The sequence below is a fragment of the Hevea brasiliensis genome, chromosome 16 (assembly GCF_030052815.1).
Source record: "Hevea brasiliensis isolate MT/VB/25A 57/8 chromosome 16, ASM3005281v1, whole genome shotgun sequence".
Lineage (NCBI taxonomy): Eukaryota > Viridiplantae > Streptophyta > Magnoliopsida > Malpighiales > Euphorbiaceae > Hevea > Hevea brasiliensis.
The window spans coordinates 61,359,057-61,377,652 of record NC_079508.1 but is presented as its reverse complement, the minus strand read 5'-3'; the positions used below and the strand labels follow the sequence as shown (position 1 = coordinate 61,377,652).

The window sequence follows — 18,596 nt, the reverse complement described above, 5'->3', positions numbered from 1 at the left end:
TGCTTGGCATAAATTTTGAATATATTTTTATGTACTCAAATTATAATTCGACCTAAAAGTTTCACATTGCTAAAATAAAAAGTTAGTTCAATGATGGTAGCGAAAACATGGTATGAATCAATAAAAATAATGAATAATGTATTTTCTGTCTTGGTATATGTGTCAGATATTCGAAAAATACACTAGGAGTTAAGATTTATATTTTTATCTTTTTCATCAGAACTTTTTATCTTGTCTTGCCTGTGTGTGTACTTTAAAATTGGGTGACCGCTATAACACTACTAATGATACCCAAGTTAGAGATTTCCCAACACACCAATAAAAGTCTGAGAGAATAAATAAAGCCAATATTTATACTTCTAAAATCTAAACAAACCTTGCAAATTGAAAAACTATATTCCATTTTATGAGCGAAAGGCTAGAGGAGGAAATCAGAAATGCAGAACCCAAAAGTTAAGGAGGCCAAGGGGACCAAGTACCCAGCTAAAACAACTTGCTAGTTATTCACACTTCACACCAGCCAAGTAAAATAATAATGTTGGAATCGTCCCCTCACACATAACGTGAAAGGTCTTACAAGTGCAAAAGTAAATCTGTGCTTTGAAAGAGGGCAAAGGAAAAATGGACAAGAGTAAAGGGGGAAAATGAACATGCACAGTTGGTCCTCATGGACGAACCCAAGAATAAACAAACAATTGAAACACTAAAGTAATAAGTGTATTAAAAATGGGGAAACAATGAAAGATCAAATGATCTTTCTTTAGCCCTTAATGAATTAAGGTGGCGGTGCACCTGAATCAACCGAGTACGTCTGTTGGGAGGCCTTGTCATCCTCAATATCAAGATGTGTGTCACGCTCTTGTGAGCTAGAACGGCAAAGCTCCTCTATTTGGTCTCTCATCTCTGCCATTGAAGGCCGGTTATCAGGATACTGAGCAGTGCAATTGATTGCTAGCTGCAAGAGTTGAACCATATCCTCCTCTACATTCTGATATCGGAGAAGCTCAAGATCAAACACCTCTGAAGTCCACTCATCTCTAACCACAGACTGAACCCATCTTGGAAGGTCTACTCCCTCGTCATTCAAGTGGGAATGAGTGGGAGCCTTTCCTGTAAGCAATTCCAAGAGCAGTATCCCGAAGCTGTAAACATCTGCTTTTTGGGATACTTTGCGAGCATCCGTCACCTCTGGAGCACGATAACCATCTATGCGGTTGGGAGTGGGGGTAGGTCCTGCGAGATGGGCAAGGCCAAAGTCGGAGACACGGGCTTCAAACGATGTTGTAAGCAGGATATTTGATGATTTAATGTTTCCATGAGAGATCGCAGGGCCATGAGAGTGTAGGTGTGCAATCCCTCTGGCAGCTCCAAGTGCAATTCCAGACCTTGTGTCCCAGTTCAACGGAGTCCTACCAGCCCCTCTATTTCCTGCAGTTATAATAAAATTATATAAGAAATAAACCAGTAATATCGTATTCTTTTTACACATCTCAATTACGTCAAAAAGTTCAGAAACATCAAGCCATTTCAAGAACATTTCCACAACGAATGTTGATTTCATACTTTTGAAAGACCAATGTAAGACTGCAAAATGCAGATGTTCCCTATAGAGTTTAGACAATTGAAGGAACATCACCTGCAAATTGCACAATTAAGCACTATTTACCATGACAGAACAGAAACTAGATGCCAAGAAATTGGGTTGTCAGTGGTTCTTCATAAATGCAAATACAGTAATATTTCCCGACTCTACTTGGCTAAAGATCAAACTGCTTTTATATTTTCCATAAAAAAAAACATGTCCATTCAACCATGAGATATGACAAGTTACACATCCTAAATTCAAACTCTAGAAATTTTGAGGTTTTTATCCTTGGGTAAATGAATAACAAGTCATGATAAGCTAGAAGGCAATCAATAGATATCACATGACTAGAGAACTCAGACAACTATAAGGTCCACTTTCCAAAGACAAACAATAAGGCAATCATCTAGTTCTTTCAAAAGTCAAAACTACCATTCAACCCCAGCCTTAAGTCTTATGTAACTAAGTTCTAAGAACATCAGAATATATGCAACTGAAAAAAAATAGAAATGAATCATAGTTATCCTAAGATGAAGCTATACTTGAGTTGGATTGTACAATGTAATTCAAGAAAATTATTACATGAAACAAAGCATGTTTCCACGCCCGAATCAAGTTATGGCAATGCAATGTGAATGATAACTGTAATAGAGAACACAAGTATAATCAGGCCATTAAGATGGTCCTAAAAGAAAGAACAGCAATTACGATGATAAAACCAAAAGCAGAAATAGATATAATGCAAAGGCAAGAAACGCTCACCATGTAAAAGTGCAGACAAGCTTCCCATTGGCATGTAATCATAAACAAGAAGCTTTTCATCCTTGTTATAATAATAAGCTCTTGATGGGACCAAATTCTCATGATTTATCTTCCCAACAGATTCAATCTTCTCTCGAAATTCCTTCTCTGTTACCGTCACATCCTTCAATCTTTTCACAGCCACCACCACTCCCATCTCTAAGGTGGCCTTATAGGTCGTCCCAAAAGTCCCCTTCCCAAGCACTTCTGCAGAAGCTCTCAATAAGTCTTCCAAATCAAACACCCTTGGGGTGTTCCCAAAGAACACCAAACTTTTAGTGCCACCACCACTCTTAGCTTCACTTTTGGCGATCGCCGCTGCAGCTGCTGCCACCGGCGCTGCACCGGCGAACCCCGTGCTTGCATTACCCCTGTCAGCCACTGCCTTTTCGCGGGGAATTTCAACTTCGCCCCTCTTTGGCTCCTGAGTATCTTTAGCAACTCCTTGTTTGGTTCTCTTTTTTTGACACAATATGATCAAAATCATTAGAATTAGCAAAAATCCAATAACACAGCCAATTACAATCCCAGCAATTGCTCCCCCTGACAATTTACCATTCCCATTCGAAGTACCATTGCAAGGTATCAAAGGTTTCTCACAAAGCGAATTCCCTTCAAAGGCAGTTGTAGGCTTGCCAGATAGCCTCTGAGGAATAGGCCCTGTTAACTTGTTAAAAGAAACATTGAATTGATCAAGAGATGGCAAATTCAGGTCAGGAATGGAACCATTAAGCTGATTCTCCTCCATATACAGAGTTCCCAGCCTCTTCAACTTATTAAAACTCGTAGGGATTTCGCCAGAGAAATTATTGTGAGCCAAGTCAAGCCTTACCAAATTCTGCAAATTAAACAAGAATTCAGGAATCTCCCCAGAAAAAAAGTTCCCTTGCAAGTAAAGATTGCGTAGCGATGCAAGACTGCCTATATCAGCTGGGATTGGACCAGAAAGTGCGTTGAAGCGGAGAGACAGAGTATGCAGCTGTGTAAGGTTGCCAAGGGCGACAGGTAGCTTCCCGGAGAGACCCATGCCAGGCAAGCGCAACTCAACAACTCTATCCCGTTCACAAAATACGCCAACCCATGAGCAAGGACTGTTGGAAATATTCCAGAGGAGGGATCGACCACCCACTGCCTTACGCAGAGCTTCGAGGGCAATCTTATCTGATGCTAGATCTGAGTACACAGTGGACCAAGAATCTAGTAAGGAGATGGCAAGAAGAAAAATAAACACTAGTTTCTTGCGTTGTGGTTTCATTTCTGGTCTTGCCACCAAAAATGGAAACCAACCTCTTCTAGCTCGTTGTTGAAGGTGCGTTCTTGGTCTCCTGAATTTAGAAAATGTATGTAAAGAAGAGTGTATATGCAATATATATGCTACAGGGCGTTACGGAGGCTATGAAGAAGAAAAGGGTATTCAATAAATCTTGAATTTTTATCAATGGAATACTGTACTAACTGTGATGTTGTGTTGAATTTCTTTGAGTTGAGAGATGGTGCGATCTTCGTCTTAGAGAGAGAGAGAGTGAGCTTAAAAACCATGGAACTGACGGAAGGGTGTAAAAGAAACTTCGAACTCTGAGTTGCCAGTTCTAGCTTGTGGTCTTTATCGAGGAAAGATACACTGCTCTGGCCTGCAGGGAAAAAGTTTGTGCCCGCCTAGTGAAAACTGAAGTTTAGCAAATGGGCAAATTATAAAAATATGTAAATTTTTTTTGTAAATCACAACCAAGCCTTCAAGATTAACAAAACTCAAATATTAATTTTGATATAAGTTTAATAAGGATTTATTTTTTAATTTTTATTTATATTAATAATTTATTTTCATATTTTATTTTTATTAATAAATTAATTCTTATGATTAATGAATTTTAAAAATTAATTTATTAATAAAAATAAAATATAAGGATAAATTATAATTAAGAATCAAATCATTACCAAAATTAAATTAAAGACTAATTTATGAATTTTATTAAATCTCAAATATTTAATTATAATTTATATTTTTTTTTCTCTAACTATTAACTACACTAAAAAAATATGAGTTAAAGTGTATATATATTAGATAATTAAAAAAATCTTTTTCAAATCTAATTTATTATAAACACAATACATAATATTTATTATAAAACTTTATTTATAAAATAAATAAGATGTATATATTTATGTCTTAAATTAATTTATAAGGTACAAATTTGGTAAGTTTTTCTCACAAGAAAATATGCACTCAATAATTTGACAAATGGGCAAATTAAAAAAAAAATGGGAATAAGAGGATTTGTCCAAATAAGAAAAGAAAAAATGTAAATGTGACTATCATTAAGTTGAAATAAATAGAGATGATTATTAATGAGTTAAAAAAATTTTAAAAATAAATTAATTAAAATTTTAATAAATTAAATCCAAATGAATTAAATTGGTGATAAAATTAAATAAAGTTAAATTAAATAAGTTAAAATTTTAATAAATTAAATTGAATTTAATTAAATTAGAAAGATAATCGAATTGAACTGAGTCATCCACTTACTTTGATTTAATTTAAGTTTCATTGTGAGTTTTTTTTAGTTATTTTAAACTCATTTTAGATTTAATTGTAATTATATTTTTTATTTTTAGCTTTAATTTGATACATAATATAACTAATTAAAAAATAAATTTACTTATGATTAGTTCTATCGATATTTTATTTTAAAAAATTAAATTGAATAAAATAAATTTACTTCTAATTAGTTCTATTGATATTTTCTTAATTATAAAAATAAATTAAATTTTAAAATTAAATCAATTTAATTAAACTTTTATTCAAATCTGCCATCCCTTAAAAATAAAATTATTTTTCTTATTAAAATATTATGTGAGAAGAAATACCTTATAAAAAAAATTAATTTAGTTTTTTTTTTTTTTTTGTCAGATGTACATTTTTTTAAGGGGGCTTAGACTCGAGATATTGTTCAAGGTGATCTTGAACGATACCTTGACCATCAGGCCTTCTGGACTTACATTTAACTCAGTTGTCAGTAATTTTTATGTATAGCTGTTACAACTAGTAAAATTTTTTGCTCAATAATTTATTATCATTAATTATTATTGTTAATATATCTAAAGATCATAAAAGATCGTCTTCAGGGATGGGGATGCCCCTCCAAAACTTACGCTGTGACTAGGTTTGGCAATTGGTAAGCCACCGCAAAATCACCCTATTCTAACTTAATATTATTAATATTCTTAATATTGAGCCTGTTTTAAATTTAATTATAATTTATTTATAATCATCTGAATTATATCAAATTTATTTATTATTATTAAAAAAATATAAATTCATTTAATTTTATATATTTTAATTAATAATTTATATAAAAATATTATTTATTAATGATATATATTTTAAATTTTTAATAATTTTATAAAATATTTAAATTTTATTTATTTTAAATATAATATATAAAAATTTATAAATCATTTTTAAAAAATATATTTTTATATTTAATTAATTATTTTTATAATCAGATTTGAGTAGTGAATACTCAACATGTAAAATTTAAATATATTATTAGTATCATATTATAAATCTGAAACCGTTCCAAAATTAATTATATATCATTTAAACATCATCCCTTGCATGATATTTGCGGATGATATAATTCTGATAGTTGAGACGCAAAAAAAAGTTAATAGAAAATTAGAGTTTTAGAAAAGTACTCTAGAGTCAAAGAGTTTTAAGTTAAATAGAACGAAGACATAATACATGCATTGCAAGTTCAGTAGAGGCCGAATTGGTGATAGAGAATGAGTTAGTTTGAATGGAGTTAGTTTAGATAGAATAATACTGTCCCAAAGTAAACACTTTAAATGTCTTGGCTCAGTCATTCAAGTAGATGAGAGATGTGAGGAGGATGTTAATAATAGGATTAAAGCCGGATGTTGAAGTAGAGACGTGTCATGGGAGTTTTATGTGATCGCAAAATTCTCAATAAATTGAAAAGAAAATTTTACTATATAGCCATACGACCGATCATGTTTTATGGTAATGAGTGTTGGGCACTGAAGGAATTGTATGTGTCTAAGATAAGAATTACAGAAATGAGAATGTTAAGGTGGATGAGTGGCTATATTAGATTAGATAAAGTCTGTAATTAGAGTATTAGAGAAAATGTAAGAGTTGTACCAATTGAGGATAAATTGAGAGAATGAAGATTGAAATGATTTGGTTATTTGAAGTGTAGACATACAGAGGCTCTAGTTAGATAAATAGAGCACATTATGATAGATAATATAAAGAAAAGAAGGAGTAGACCTAAACTAACTTGGAGGAGAGTAGTACAATATGACTTAGAAGTATTACACATTTCTGATGATTTAACCTAAAATCGTTTAGAGTGGAGAAAGATAATTCATATAGCCGATTCTAAATTTTTGGGATAAAAGTTTGAGTTTAAACTCATTTTATTAAAATTTAATTACATGAAATATCTCTAAATACCCAATTTGTTGCTATCACTAACTGCAACCACCGCATTGCATTTACTGCCTCCTCCAACAAATAATTAAAATCATTTATTGTTTAGCAAGATTAAGAATTTACATTATGCTTATTTTTTTAAAATGTAAAATTCAGATCACAACGAATGTTACCAATTTTCTTCTTTAGAAGTGTCAAACATAATCCTAGAGTATTTATCTCCCATCTCTTTTATGATAGATGAAATAATTACAGTAAATTAAAAGAAAATATTGTTAGCAGGTTTTGCCATGATGGTGATAATAATAATAATAATTAATGCACTGTTATTAATTTTTATTTGAATTATTAGAAAAAAAAACCCATCTTAGCCTATAATTTAATATTAAAAGTTTGGTGAAACCTCTTCAACAAAGCAAGCTGTCTTTTAGCAGTTTTATTATGCAAAAATAATAAAATAAAAATATTGAAATATTCGTATGTTTGGAATTAATGGGGCAGATGGTTGGACTTGTGTATTTGTACGCACAACAACACCGACTAATTATAATAATAATATTTAATTACAGTTGGTTATAAAAATTGCGCTCAATCAACCATTTTGCCCTTCTTTTCTTTCCCTTCCAAAATCCTTCATAGCACACTTCGTCTGTGAATTTTTTTTCCTTTATATGAATGTGCTTCCAGGCCGTAATTTTATTTTAAAATTAATATATAAAACAAAATATTATAAAAAATAATAAAAACATAATTTTAATATTTTATAATTAAATTGAACAAGACTTAATACTCCATAACAAGTTATTATAATAAAATAAAAAAATATGGGAGCTTTAATATTCTTTGTGACAGCTGTCTACATGTGGGCGCATCTGATTCCCTTAGTAGTTATTTGCTGTTAAAATGATAAAAACGCAAAAGCTATGATTGGTCTGTCACATTACGAAAATACATTGTAAAGTCTAAAATACATTGCTTTTCAGTAATGGGTAAACCATCGCTACAGAGAAATTCAATATCAGAATGATTCCGATATCTATATGAAATTATAAATTAATAAATTTAAAAATTAAATAATTATTTTTAAAATTAAAAATATTTAAAAATAACTTCTTTTACCTATATATAAATTAATTATTAATTTATTATTCTATGTCGATCTACCTGCATCTATAACCAATTATAGAAAGCTCTGCACATGCTGATCAAAATTTTCGACCTCTGGCAAACATTGAAAAAAAAAAAACAAAATAATACTCCAATAATTATTTTATTAAATTTCATTATAATATTTTCATATATTATATTTTTATAGGGATAAAAAATTACAAAAATATAATATTTCCATATATTATATTTGCATAGAGATTTAGTTATTTTTATCGATAATTGTTTGTTTTTAAAACTGAACTTTAAAGAAGAACAATATTTTAATTAATTGCTGTTGTTCAAAGGTTTTTATTACTTAATAAAATTATAAAAAAATAGTAAAAATACTCTTTTAAAAAATTATTATTATTTTTTTAATCCCAACTTGAGTTATAGGAAACTCGAATTTATATGAATATAAATTTAATAATTATTAAATTAATATTTATATTTAAATTTATATATTTATTATATATATTTTAATTAATTTTATATAAATCTTAATATAAAAATTTATTTATTTTTTCTTTTTTATTTATTGCAAATGAGTTTTTTTTTATCTACAATTATTTTTCAATTTTAAATATTGAAAGTATTAATGATTTTTTTTTTATTTTTATCATTTATTTTTATTAAATATCATAATAAATATTTAAATAATTAATTTTTAAATAAAATGAAAATTAATTTAAATAATATTTTTATAAAAAAAATTATCTAATTATTTTTTAATTATTATATAAAATTTAAATATAATAAATAAAATTTAATAAAATTTAATAATTTAAAAATTATTAAACTCATTATCATATTAAATTCACACTGTATATTTTTTTTAAAGTATCAATCACGATAAATATATTTTCATGGATTTATACCTTGTGGGTCCTACGTGGTCTATCCCACTTTATGATGCTACCGTCTCTCATTAAAATTTCAACCCAATGGAACATAGCAATTATTGAATTCATTATTATTCGCCAGAGATCCGTTGAACAAATTTTATTTGGGCGTTGTTTGGTCGTGATAATTTAGTTGAGCAAATGACTTCCTTCGCCCATTAAGAAATTACTTGTCTCATGAGGATAAGTCGTTTTCTTAAAACATAAACTTTTAAAAAAGTAAAAAAATTGAGCCAAATAAATCTTCAATATGAAACTACAAATAACCTTAAATATTAATAGAAAATTTTTTAATTTTTATTCCTTATATGATGCAATCGAAATCAATATTTTGTCTTCAAATATCTTACATTGTGATTATAAAATGAATTTAATTATATATATTTTTAATAGTAATATCAACTGGTTAATATTTTTTAATGACTTGTTAATGAGATTATGATCAAGCAGTGATATTTTATTGATGATTAATTTGTTTAATTATTTAAAGAATAATAATATTTTAATTAAATCTTATTTTTTAAAGGTTTTTATTAATTAATAAAATTACAAAAAATAGAAAAAAATACTTTTCTAAAAATAATTTTTTTTTTAATTCCAACTTGAGCTATAAAAAACTTGAACTTATATAAATATAAGTTTAATAATTTATTAGATTAATATTTATATATTTTTGTCTATTTTTATTTATTGCAATTAAATTTTTTTATTTAAAATTATTTCTCACATTTAAAAAATTAAGAATATTAACTGAATTTTTTTTAACATTTATTTCTATTAAATATTATAATAAATATTTATATAATTATTATTTTTTAAATAAAATAACAATAATTTAATTATTAATTAATATATTTTTACAATTTAATTATTTTTTAATTATTATATAAAATTTAAATATAATAAATAAAAATTAATAAAAATAATAATTTAAAAATTATTAAACTCGTATTTATAAATACATCCTATATATTTTTTAAAGTATCAATCACGATAAATTTATTTTCATGGATTTATACCTTGTGGGTCCTACGTGGTCTATCCTACTTTATGATGCTGCTGTCTCTCATTAAAATTTCAACCCAATGGAACGTAACAATTATTGAATTCACTATTACTCGCCTGAGATTCATTGAACAAAATTTTATTTGGCCTTTGTTTGGTTGTGATAATTTAGCTATGAAATTTTAATTTTTTAAAAAGTGTAAAAATTTATTTTATTTAATTAATATTTTATTTTATTTTTGTTTTTAAAATTTAAGAAAATAATTTCCTTCACTTATTAAGAAAAACCTTACTTATCCCATGAAAATAAGTTATTTTCTAAAAAATAAATTTGAGCCAAATAAACTCTTCAAAAAGTAAAGAATTTGAGCGAAATAAACTCTTAATATAAAACTACAAATAAACCTAAAAATTAATAGAAAAATCTTTTAATTTTTATTCTTTATATGATGCAGTCGAAACCAATATTTTGTCTTCAAATATCTTACATTGTGATTATAAAATGAATTTAATTATATATATTTTTAATAGTAATATCAACTGGTTAATATTTTTTAATGACTTGTTAATGAGATTATGATCGATTAGTGATATTTTATTGATGATTAATTTGTTTAATTATTTAATTTATCTTGTACATCTTTTTATACTCATTCAAACAAAATTAGTGACACTTTCTCTTTAAAAAAAATTGACACTCACAATTTTTTACAAATAAAAATGAATGTTGGCATAAAATTATAAACTAATTATATTCATTTTGTTTACTTTTATTTGTTATTTTTTAAAATTTATTTTATTTAAAATTATATATCATTTAGAGAAAATTAAAGAGTATTAATTAATTTTTTTTATAATTTTATCTTTATTTTTGTTAAACACAATAATTATTTTTATAATTTTTTTAAACTCAATTTATTATATTTCTCTCTCTTTTAATTATATGACGTAACTAAAGGATAATTTGGCTAAATTAATGAGTGTTTAATATAATTTAAGTAATTAATTATCTTTTTAATATGATTTAGTTATTTTCTTAATTATTGTAAAAAATCTTAAACGACAAATAAAAGTGGAATATTTAGTAATAACTCATATTATGATTCCTGAATTTTATGCAGTTTTGCTATTAAATCTTCAAAATGAAGCAATTTGTTATATGAAGCAGTTGCATAATTTGATTGTTACATTACTTGAACAGTGAATGTTGTCTTCTTCTAGAGGGTAATTCCCCAAATTCAAGAGTAAAAAGGCCAGTGCCATTGTCCATGAGAAAATAAAATGGTCCTCTCTCTTGTGTAATATTTCGATCCCAATGCTTTTCAAGAAAACAAAACGGAAGACATAAACTTGTCGGCGAAGCAAGCCTAATGCTTTTCAATGTGCATCCTCCGTTGAAATTTTTTTTTTCTTCACACTTGGAAGTTGCACACCACATTGACTCAATTATAACAATACACACAGACAGCCAAAACTCTCTGTTTCATTATTATTATTATTATAGAGTTTGGAGTTAATTATTATGATCGGATTGATTTGTGTGTGATTGAGTGTGTGTTGTATATGTTAAATATTTTAATTAGTATCACTAATGTATAATACTTTTGAAGAACAATCGATTTAGATATAAAAATAATCGTTCAATTACTTAGTAATTGCTTATGGGGTCTTGTCGCAAGGTATTTTGCGGTCGCCTAGACGAACACTCACCGAAGTGGGAAAAGTGAGGAGTCGCCACTTTAATTTTAAGGGAAATTAAAGAAAACCATTTGTGAAAGTAAGTTACACTAAAACCACTTCAAAAACAGAGATTCTAGGCTCGGGGTCCATGAACGGGTGGGGAAGGTGTTAGGCACCCCACCTCGTCCCTCAACGAGGGTAAGCAGATTTAATTTCACGTTCTTCATAGTTAGGAGGGCTTGAATGGAAATGTTAATCCTTTTGATCGAAAGGAATGTTTGATTTTTCACTAATCCGGATTACCCAGATACATAAGTAAATGAGATGACCTTAGTGAATTGCGGTTGTGTATTAACTTTATTTCAGGGAGAATCATTTTACATATTTGTTAAAATTTAATTTGGGAATCGGATAAGAACTTTCCTCCAATCTCCTTTAAATATTTATTAAAATTTTTAAGTTTGAGGGTCGGATAAGAACTCTCGTCCGATCTCCTTTTTTTTTAAAATATTTATTAAAATTTTTAAACTTGAGAATCGGATAAGAACTCTCCTCCTATCTCCTTTAAATATTTGTTAAAATTTTTAAGCTTGAAAATCGGATAAGAACTCTCCTCCGACCTCCTTATAAATATTTGTTAAAATTTTTAAGCTTGAAAATCGGATAAGAACTCTCCTCCGATCTCCTTTAAATATTTATTAAAATTTTAAGCTTGATGATCGGATAAGAACTCTCCTCCGACCTCTATTAAATATTTATTAAAATTTTAAGCTTGAGGATCGGATAAGAACTCTCCTCCGACCTCTATTAAATATTTAAATGGGGACCGGATAAGGACTTTTCCGATCTCTCAAGGTTTAATTACAGCTACGCATTATAAGAACCTGAGACTAAGAGTTTCGGCATTCAAAGATGCCAAGGGTCGGAATAAGGCTTCTTTTAACTGATTGGTACCTTGTGACCAGACGAAGGATGCTAGACTAAATTTTACCGATCTCCTATGTAATTACCTTACCAGTACCTTTTTATACATAATCCGTTCTGTCTATTTACCTGAAATTTAGTTTCATTCTGCTTTATGACGTCATACTGAATCACCTTCTATGTTAGCCTAGTGATGCAACTCTATTATTTTCTTGACGTATTATTCAGGCCTTCTATTTTAAAGAAGCACTTAAGACACGACTACCTACATTTTACCGAACTACTTATACGCTACTTGAGATGAGGACTTTCGCATTTAGAAGTAGCAAAGTGTAACACCCTCCCGATAGCCACTCCGTACATTCTACTGTTTCGGTGACCGGTGTCGGTCCGGACAGCTAGAACGTCCGGAAAAATATTTAAATCAAAGTGAGGGACCATAATTAACTCAAATATTAATAAGAAAAATTTAGCAAAAATTTTAGAAATAAAATACAACCAAGTTAAACGAGCCGGTGCCCTAGCGAGGGGTAACTCAGAGGGAAGTTGCGGTTCTCGCAACGAGGAGCCCTAGACCCGGAAAAAAATTCATAAAATAATTTTTAGGACTCCAGAGAAGGGTCATTAAGGTTCCTATGGCATTAGAATGCCAAGAAAATATTTAGAAAAATTTTTCAATCGGTACAGACAATTTTGACCCGTTAAGCCAAACGGAGGGCATTTTGGTCATTTCGCCTTCAGAGGTGATTTTTGGCCGACTTGTCCAGTTGAGTAAATAATTAATATGACATAAAATGTGAATAAATATTGTTGAAAATTGAATTGAAAATGATTAGAAAAGAAAAGGAAAGAAAAATCCATAAAAAGCAATTTATGACATCTTTATGATGTCACTTACAAGTCTCCACCAATTGCATTCAAATAAGCATTTTTAAAACACTTAAAAGAGTCAAAGAGGACCAAAAATTCTGGTCATCTTCTTCTTCTTCTTCCTCAAACGTGACCTCTTCCATAGCTAAGTATATTCAAGCTTTTCAAAGCTTGATTCACCCATTTCTACCCAACAAAATCATAACCTAGCTTCACAAAAAATTAACCTAGCAACTTGAGCAACCTCTAGGCAGCCAAAAGAGGAAGAAAGAAAGGAGTTTGGGTGGCTGAAAATTCTGCCCCATTCAAGGTTAGTGCACATATGTATTTAAAACTCCTTAATTCCATGTTAGAGATGTGTAATAGGTAAGAAATTGTGAAATAAATGAACTAAACTCATGTGTATGAAGCCCATGGATTTTGGCTGCCCCTAAGTAAGGAACAAGATTTAGTGCTTTAATGGACTTGGAGTGCACTAGGGATTATGTTTAAAGTATATAAATATAAGTAAAATGGATTAGTTAGTAAATTCAAGCATGTGGTGAAATGGAGATAGGAATTAGGGTTTTGAGAAGTGAAAAATTGGACTTGGCATTTGAATTGATTAAAGAACATTATAATGGTCAATTAGTGACCATTTTAGGTAAGTTAAGCACAATTTGGACTGAAAAATAGAATTGCAAAGTGAAGAGGTAGGCTGCCCTAGGACAGCAGCAGATGGACTGAAAATTCAGTCCACTTGCACTGCCATAACTTGGGCTGTGTTGGTCCAATTGGTGTTTGGCCATTTGGACATGAAACTAGGCTTGTAATGGCACATTTTTGCTGAAGAAACCATGTCCAAAAGACCAAAGCAAGAGGACCAAAACTTGGCCCCAATCCGGATACCCTGCAAACAGCCCCTGCAGAATGACCAAATGAACAGTAAGCCATAACTCACTGTAGATTTGGTCAATTGACCTGAAATTTTTACAGAAACAAGTTAAGACATAGAAAAACAACTTTCATGAAGAAATCTACCCCAAATTATGACCAGAACCTAACCCAAATGGCAGTCACGATCCTTTGCTCAAACGCAACTCTGCAGATTTTGATTTGAGCAGTAATGTTTGGATGGCTATAACTCTCTCTAGAAAACTCAGATTTAGGCGATTCTTGAACCGATGGAAACCTAAGGCATAGTAGAACATTTCATATGAAGAAAGTTAGACCAAATTATGAACTTAACTTGATCAAATTACTGACCAAAGTTAGACCAAAATTTGCCAAAACCCAAAAGTGCAGCATGAGCGATTGCACGTGAGCGATAAACTTATTTTGGCCATAACTTGAGCTACAAAACTCCAAATGGAGTGATTCAAAAAAAGAAATTCAACTAGACAAAATAAGGAACATTTTTTATGAAGGAAGTTTTGTCAAATTCCAACAGTAGATCGACCAATAGAACAGTGCAACTTCGGAGCACCAAAACCGAAAATTGGCAATTTTGCCAAAATGACCTAAGCTTTGAGAAAGTGACCAAAACCAACAAGTTTTAAATGCAAAATGTGGTACATTGGGAGTGTTAAAACCAATGCACCTATGTTCTATGCAAAAGTCAACTTTTTGTTGACTATTGAAGTGAATAGTTACATAAAAACTTGAAATTCAAAAATTGAAGAATTCAAAAGTATCAAATGCCCTAGTAGGCCTAATGTGATTGGTTTGGATAGGTTGGCATGCCAATAGGGTTCTGATAGCAGTACTGTGTATGATGTATGGCTTCATTGCCATTCTGTGATGTGATAGCCTATGGCTATACTGATTATGATGTTTTACTTGGCTTTATGCCTTATTGCTTATATGGCTTATTAGCCATTCTGTTTGCACACCGGGAGACACATTGTGACCGATGGTGTGACGGCCCGAGGTACCTGGTACCCAGTGCTAGTTTACCCGTTTATCCAGTCCGGTCAATTTGTATAGGTTACTTGGGCATGGAAAAGCATAACTGTAATTGAACTGATTGTTAAAGAAAATACGAAAATTAAATATCAGAAATGATTACGATAGAATACAAAGAAACTCAAGATCATGAAGAAAATAAATAAACAAAATGCATGAAGAAGTTAATATCATAAAACGTAATTAGCCCTCGACTAAACATTAAGTTGGTAATTATTCAGTTCTTATGAACACAATGGCTAAGAAATTATGATTTTTATTTGCATATTATTTCTTTCTATTTTATTATTTGCACCACTAAGCTTTATGCTTAGCGCGTCGCTTTTGCAACGCGTAGGTACTGAAGATACTGATCGAGAGCCAGTAGACCACAGATTGGGTAAGTCCATCCTGCAGTTCTGCATAGTGTCCGTGTCACCTTACAGGCTACAGTGCATTGGTAGGACATTAGGTGTCATTTTGACATTTTGTAACTTAACTTTGTTTTTCTCCTATGTAATTAAACTTGTGTAATGTATATTGATGTTTATGTAAATTATGAAAATTGTACTTGTGAATGGAAAAGTAAATGTTTACTTGTGATTTATATGTGATCATCACATGTGATGGATGATTGAGAACTGGAATTGAAATGTTGTTGAGATCTTAATATTGAGATTTTGTTGATAAATTGAAGTTGGGATTGTTTGGAAATTATTGGAAGTGTTTTTAACAGGTTCCGAAGAACTGTTTTCTCCATTTTTAGCCGGTACTCCGCCGGATTTTCTTTAAAATTTTCGGAACCTCAAATAAATTATAATTTCGATAAATGGCTTAAATAAATTATATTTCATAAGTTATATTCAAAAGGAAGAATAAAAATGAATTAAAATAAAATAGAGTGCTCGGCACACTGAGTGGCATAACTTGCTCGGCTACACTGTAGTCTGGTAAGGGGTGTCACACAAAGCTTAACAAAAAGAATGAACCAGTTGACAAAGAAAGTAAACTTCGGGAATAACCTTCATTACACCATATAAACTTGGCGAAGATTACAAACATAAAAGTAAAGGGAATGCATAAAATAAAGAGCTTTTAGTGAAACAGAGATATAAACACTCACCTGTGAGGAGCCGAACCTACTAAACTAATCGTAGAACGTAATAGGGGCACAAGCTGTTTAGCTCGAAGGCTGAAGCCCACCTAGAAACGAAGGATGTTTAGCTAAACGGCAGTCAGGTTTAAACAAGCAAGTTGAGCTTGGGAAATAGGAATGGAAACAAAGATGACAAAGAAATGAAAGTAAGGGCGTCACAGGATAATGAAAGAACTGAAAATGGAGAGTTCCAGTATTTCAAGAATCCCTTTTGCAAGAAAATACTTCAGAAAACTGGTTTCAAAAGTTTTTCCTTGTCAAAAACTTAAAATAGCAGAGTAACGAACTGAATTAAATTTCAGAGTTCTTCCACTATAGTAACTATTTCTCCTTTTTTTTTTTGCCCGTTCCCTTGAACAGTTTTCATGCAGGTATTTATAGGAACCGGGTGCTTCCCCTGAAGGGTCAGGATCTATTTTGAGGGAGATGGAGGGTCAGGATTTCGAAGGACATGATCTGAGGCTCAGGAATTAAAGAGGATCAGAACGGACGGCTGAGATCCCCTTCAGAATATTTATCATTTTCTTCTTCTAATCTGACGGTCCCAAATTCTCTTGTCCGGGGCGATCCGAGGGCTGGGAGTGAAAGGCGCTGATCTTGTCGTTTTCTTCTTCGATCCGAGGGCTCCGAGCTCGTCCTTACAAGTAAGATCAATGGTGGAGATTAGGATGTACAGCGCTGTCCTGACGTACTCTGGTGCATGTCAGAAATGCGGGCGATTCTGGGGCGTGCGGTTGAGATTTCTCCTGTAACGCTTTAACTACCTCGGCTCTGATTATGACGATAATTGACAGGAGCTGTCTTATTCTCTTTGTCGTCCGACCTCCCCTCTTTTTCGGTCTTTTCAATGTGATCCTTTTTCGATCTCTCATACTGGGTTCCTCTCTTCCGATCTCTCCTGACACGCTCTCTTCCGATCTTTCCTGACACGCTCTCTTCTACCGATCTTTACCACACCAGTATTCCTTTTTATCGGGTTCGGTCCAGTCAAAGCATTTATTTCCCTCAATTCTCGAGGCGTCCGCTTCGTTTTCTGCTTGCAATAAATGCTCAAATTTTCCTATATATATACCTTCAACCGGAAAGCCCTACTTCACTTGACTTTCTCCCCTATTCTCCTCATTTCCTTGTTCTAGCTGCTCCGGCAACAATCCCGGAGAAAATGACGGCTTTTAATCTTTTTCCGGTTGTCCTCTTTGTTCCTTGCCTGAAAATTTATGATCCCGGTGATCAAAAAATCATGTTGACCTTATCTGATGACAGTGAGAGAACTGGACTAACTAACCGATCTGGATCGAGGACCTCGATCGTGCCGATCTCTAATCATTCGCCCAATATAATCGGCGAACTGGTTTCGGGCGAGAAGACTGCTAATATTCCCCTCAACACCGATGACTGCTCTTTGGCGTTCATCTGGCTCCTCTCCACACTGGGTGTTCCGACAGCGGCTCGGTTTCGAGCAGTAACTTTGATGACGACCTCTCTCATTCTCATGAGAGTCATAGTTCCCCCAGCCGGTCAGGTCAAACACATCTTTTGACTCAGCCACGAGACTAGGCTTTGACATAGGCCTTTTAGATAGGATGTTCCACCGATCTCTAAAGATCGCCCTTATGATGTAATCAGACCTTTAATGTAAACTGATCTTTAGAGATCGCCCAAATGATGTAATTAGACCTTTAATGTAATCCGATCTCCAGAGATCGCCCAAATGATGTAATCAGATCTTTTCAGAAATAAAATTTATTTTGACAACTATCGTTTTATTATTATTGCATTGATTATTTTCCGATCTCTGAAGTATTTATCTGATCCGACTCTTAATTTGAATGACACTTATCCGATCCGTAATTCAAAACATCTTAATCTGCCGCTCTATAGTTAACCGACCTCTTTATGGAATCTTCGGAATATTCGTGATACGTGTCAGAACAGCTGGCGAGTCCCGCTATCCGATGCACTACCTGGAACATCGTGAGCATTAAATGCTCGGATGAGTATAAATAGGGGTGGGGTTAGCCAGTTGCCCCTTTATCTCATTTTCAGTCTCTCGCGAACAACTTCAACATTCTCTCGTTTTCTCAAGTTCCTCCAACACCGATCAAGCTTCGGTAAGGGTTTTGATCTTTCTTTTAGTTTAAATTC

General features: G+C 31.5%; 1 protein-coding gene across 1 annotated transcript; it reads right to left on the bottom strand.

Moving 5' to 3' along the window:
• Positions 1 to 484: 484 nt before the first annotated feature.
• LOC110651394 (probable inactive receptor kinase At1g48480) lies at positions 485 to 3,965 on the bottom strand. The gene is made up of 2 exons (XM_021806718.2): positions 2,348 to 3,965; positions 485 to 1,428 (listed from the first exon to the last, which is right to left on the bottom strand). Exons 1-2 carry the CDS (start codon positions 3,639 to 3,641, stop codon positions 776 to 778), a joined length of 1,947 nt encoding a protein of 648 aa, XP_021662410.2. The 5' UTR covers positions 3,642 to 3,965; the 3' UTR covers positions 485 to 775.
• Positions 3,966 to 18,596: the final 14,631 nt, after the last annotated feature.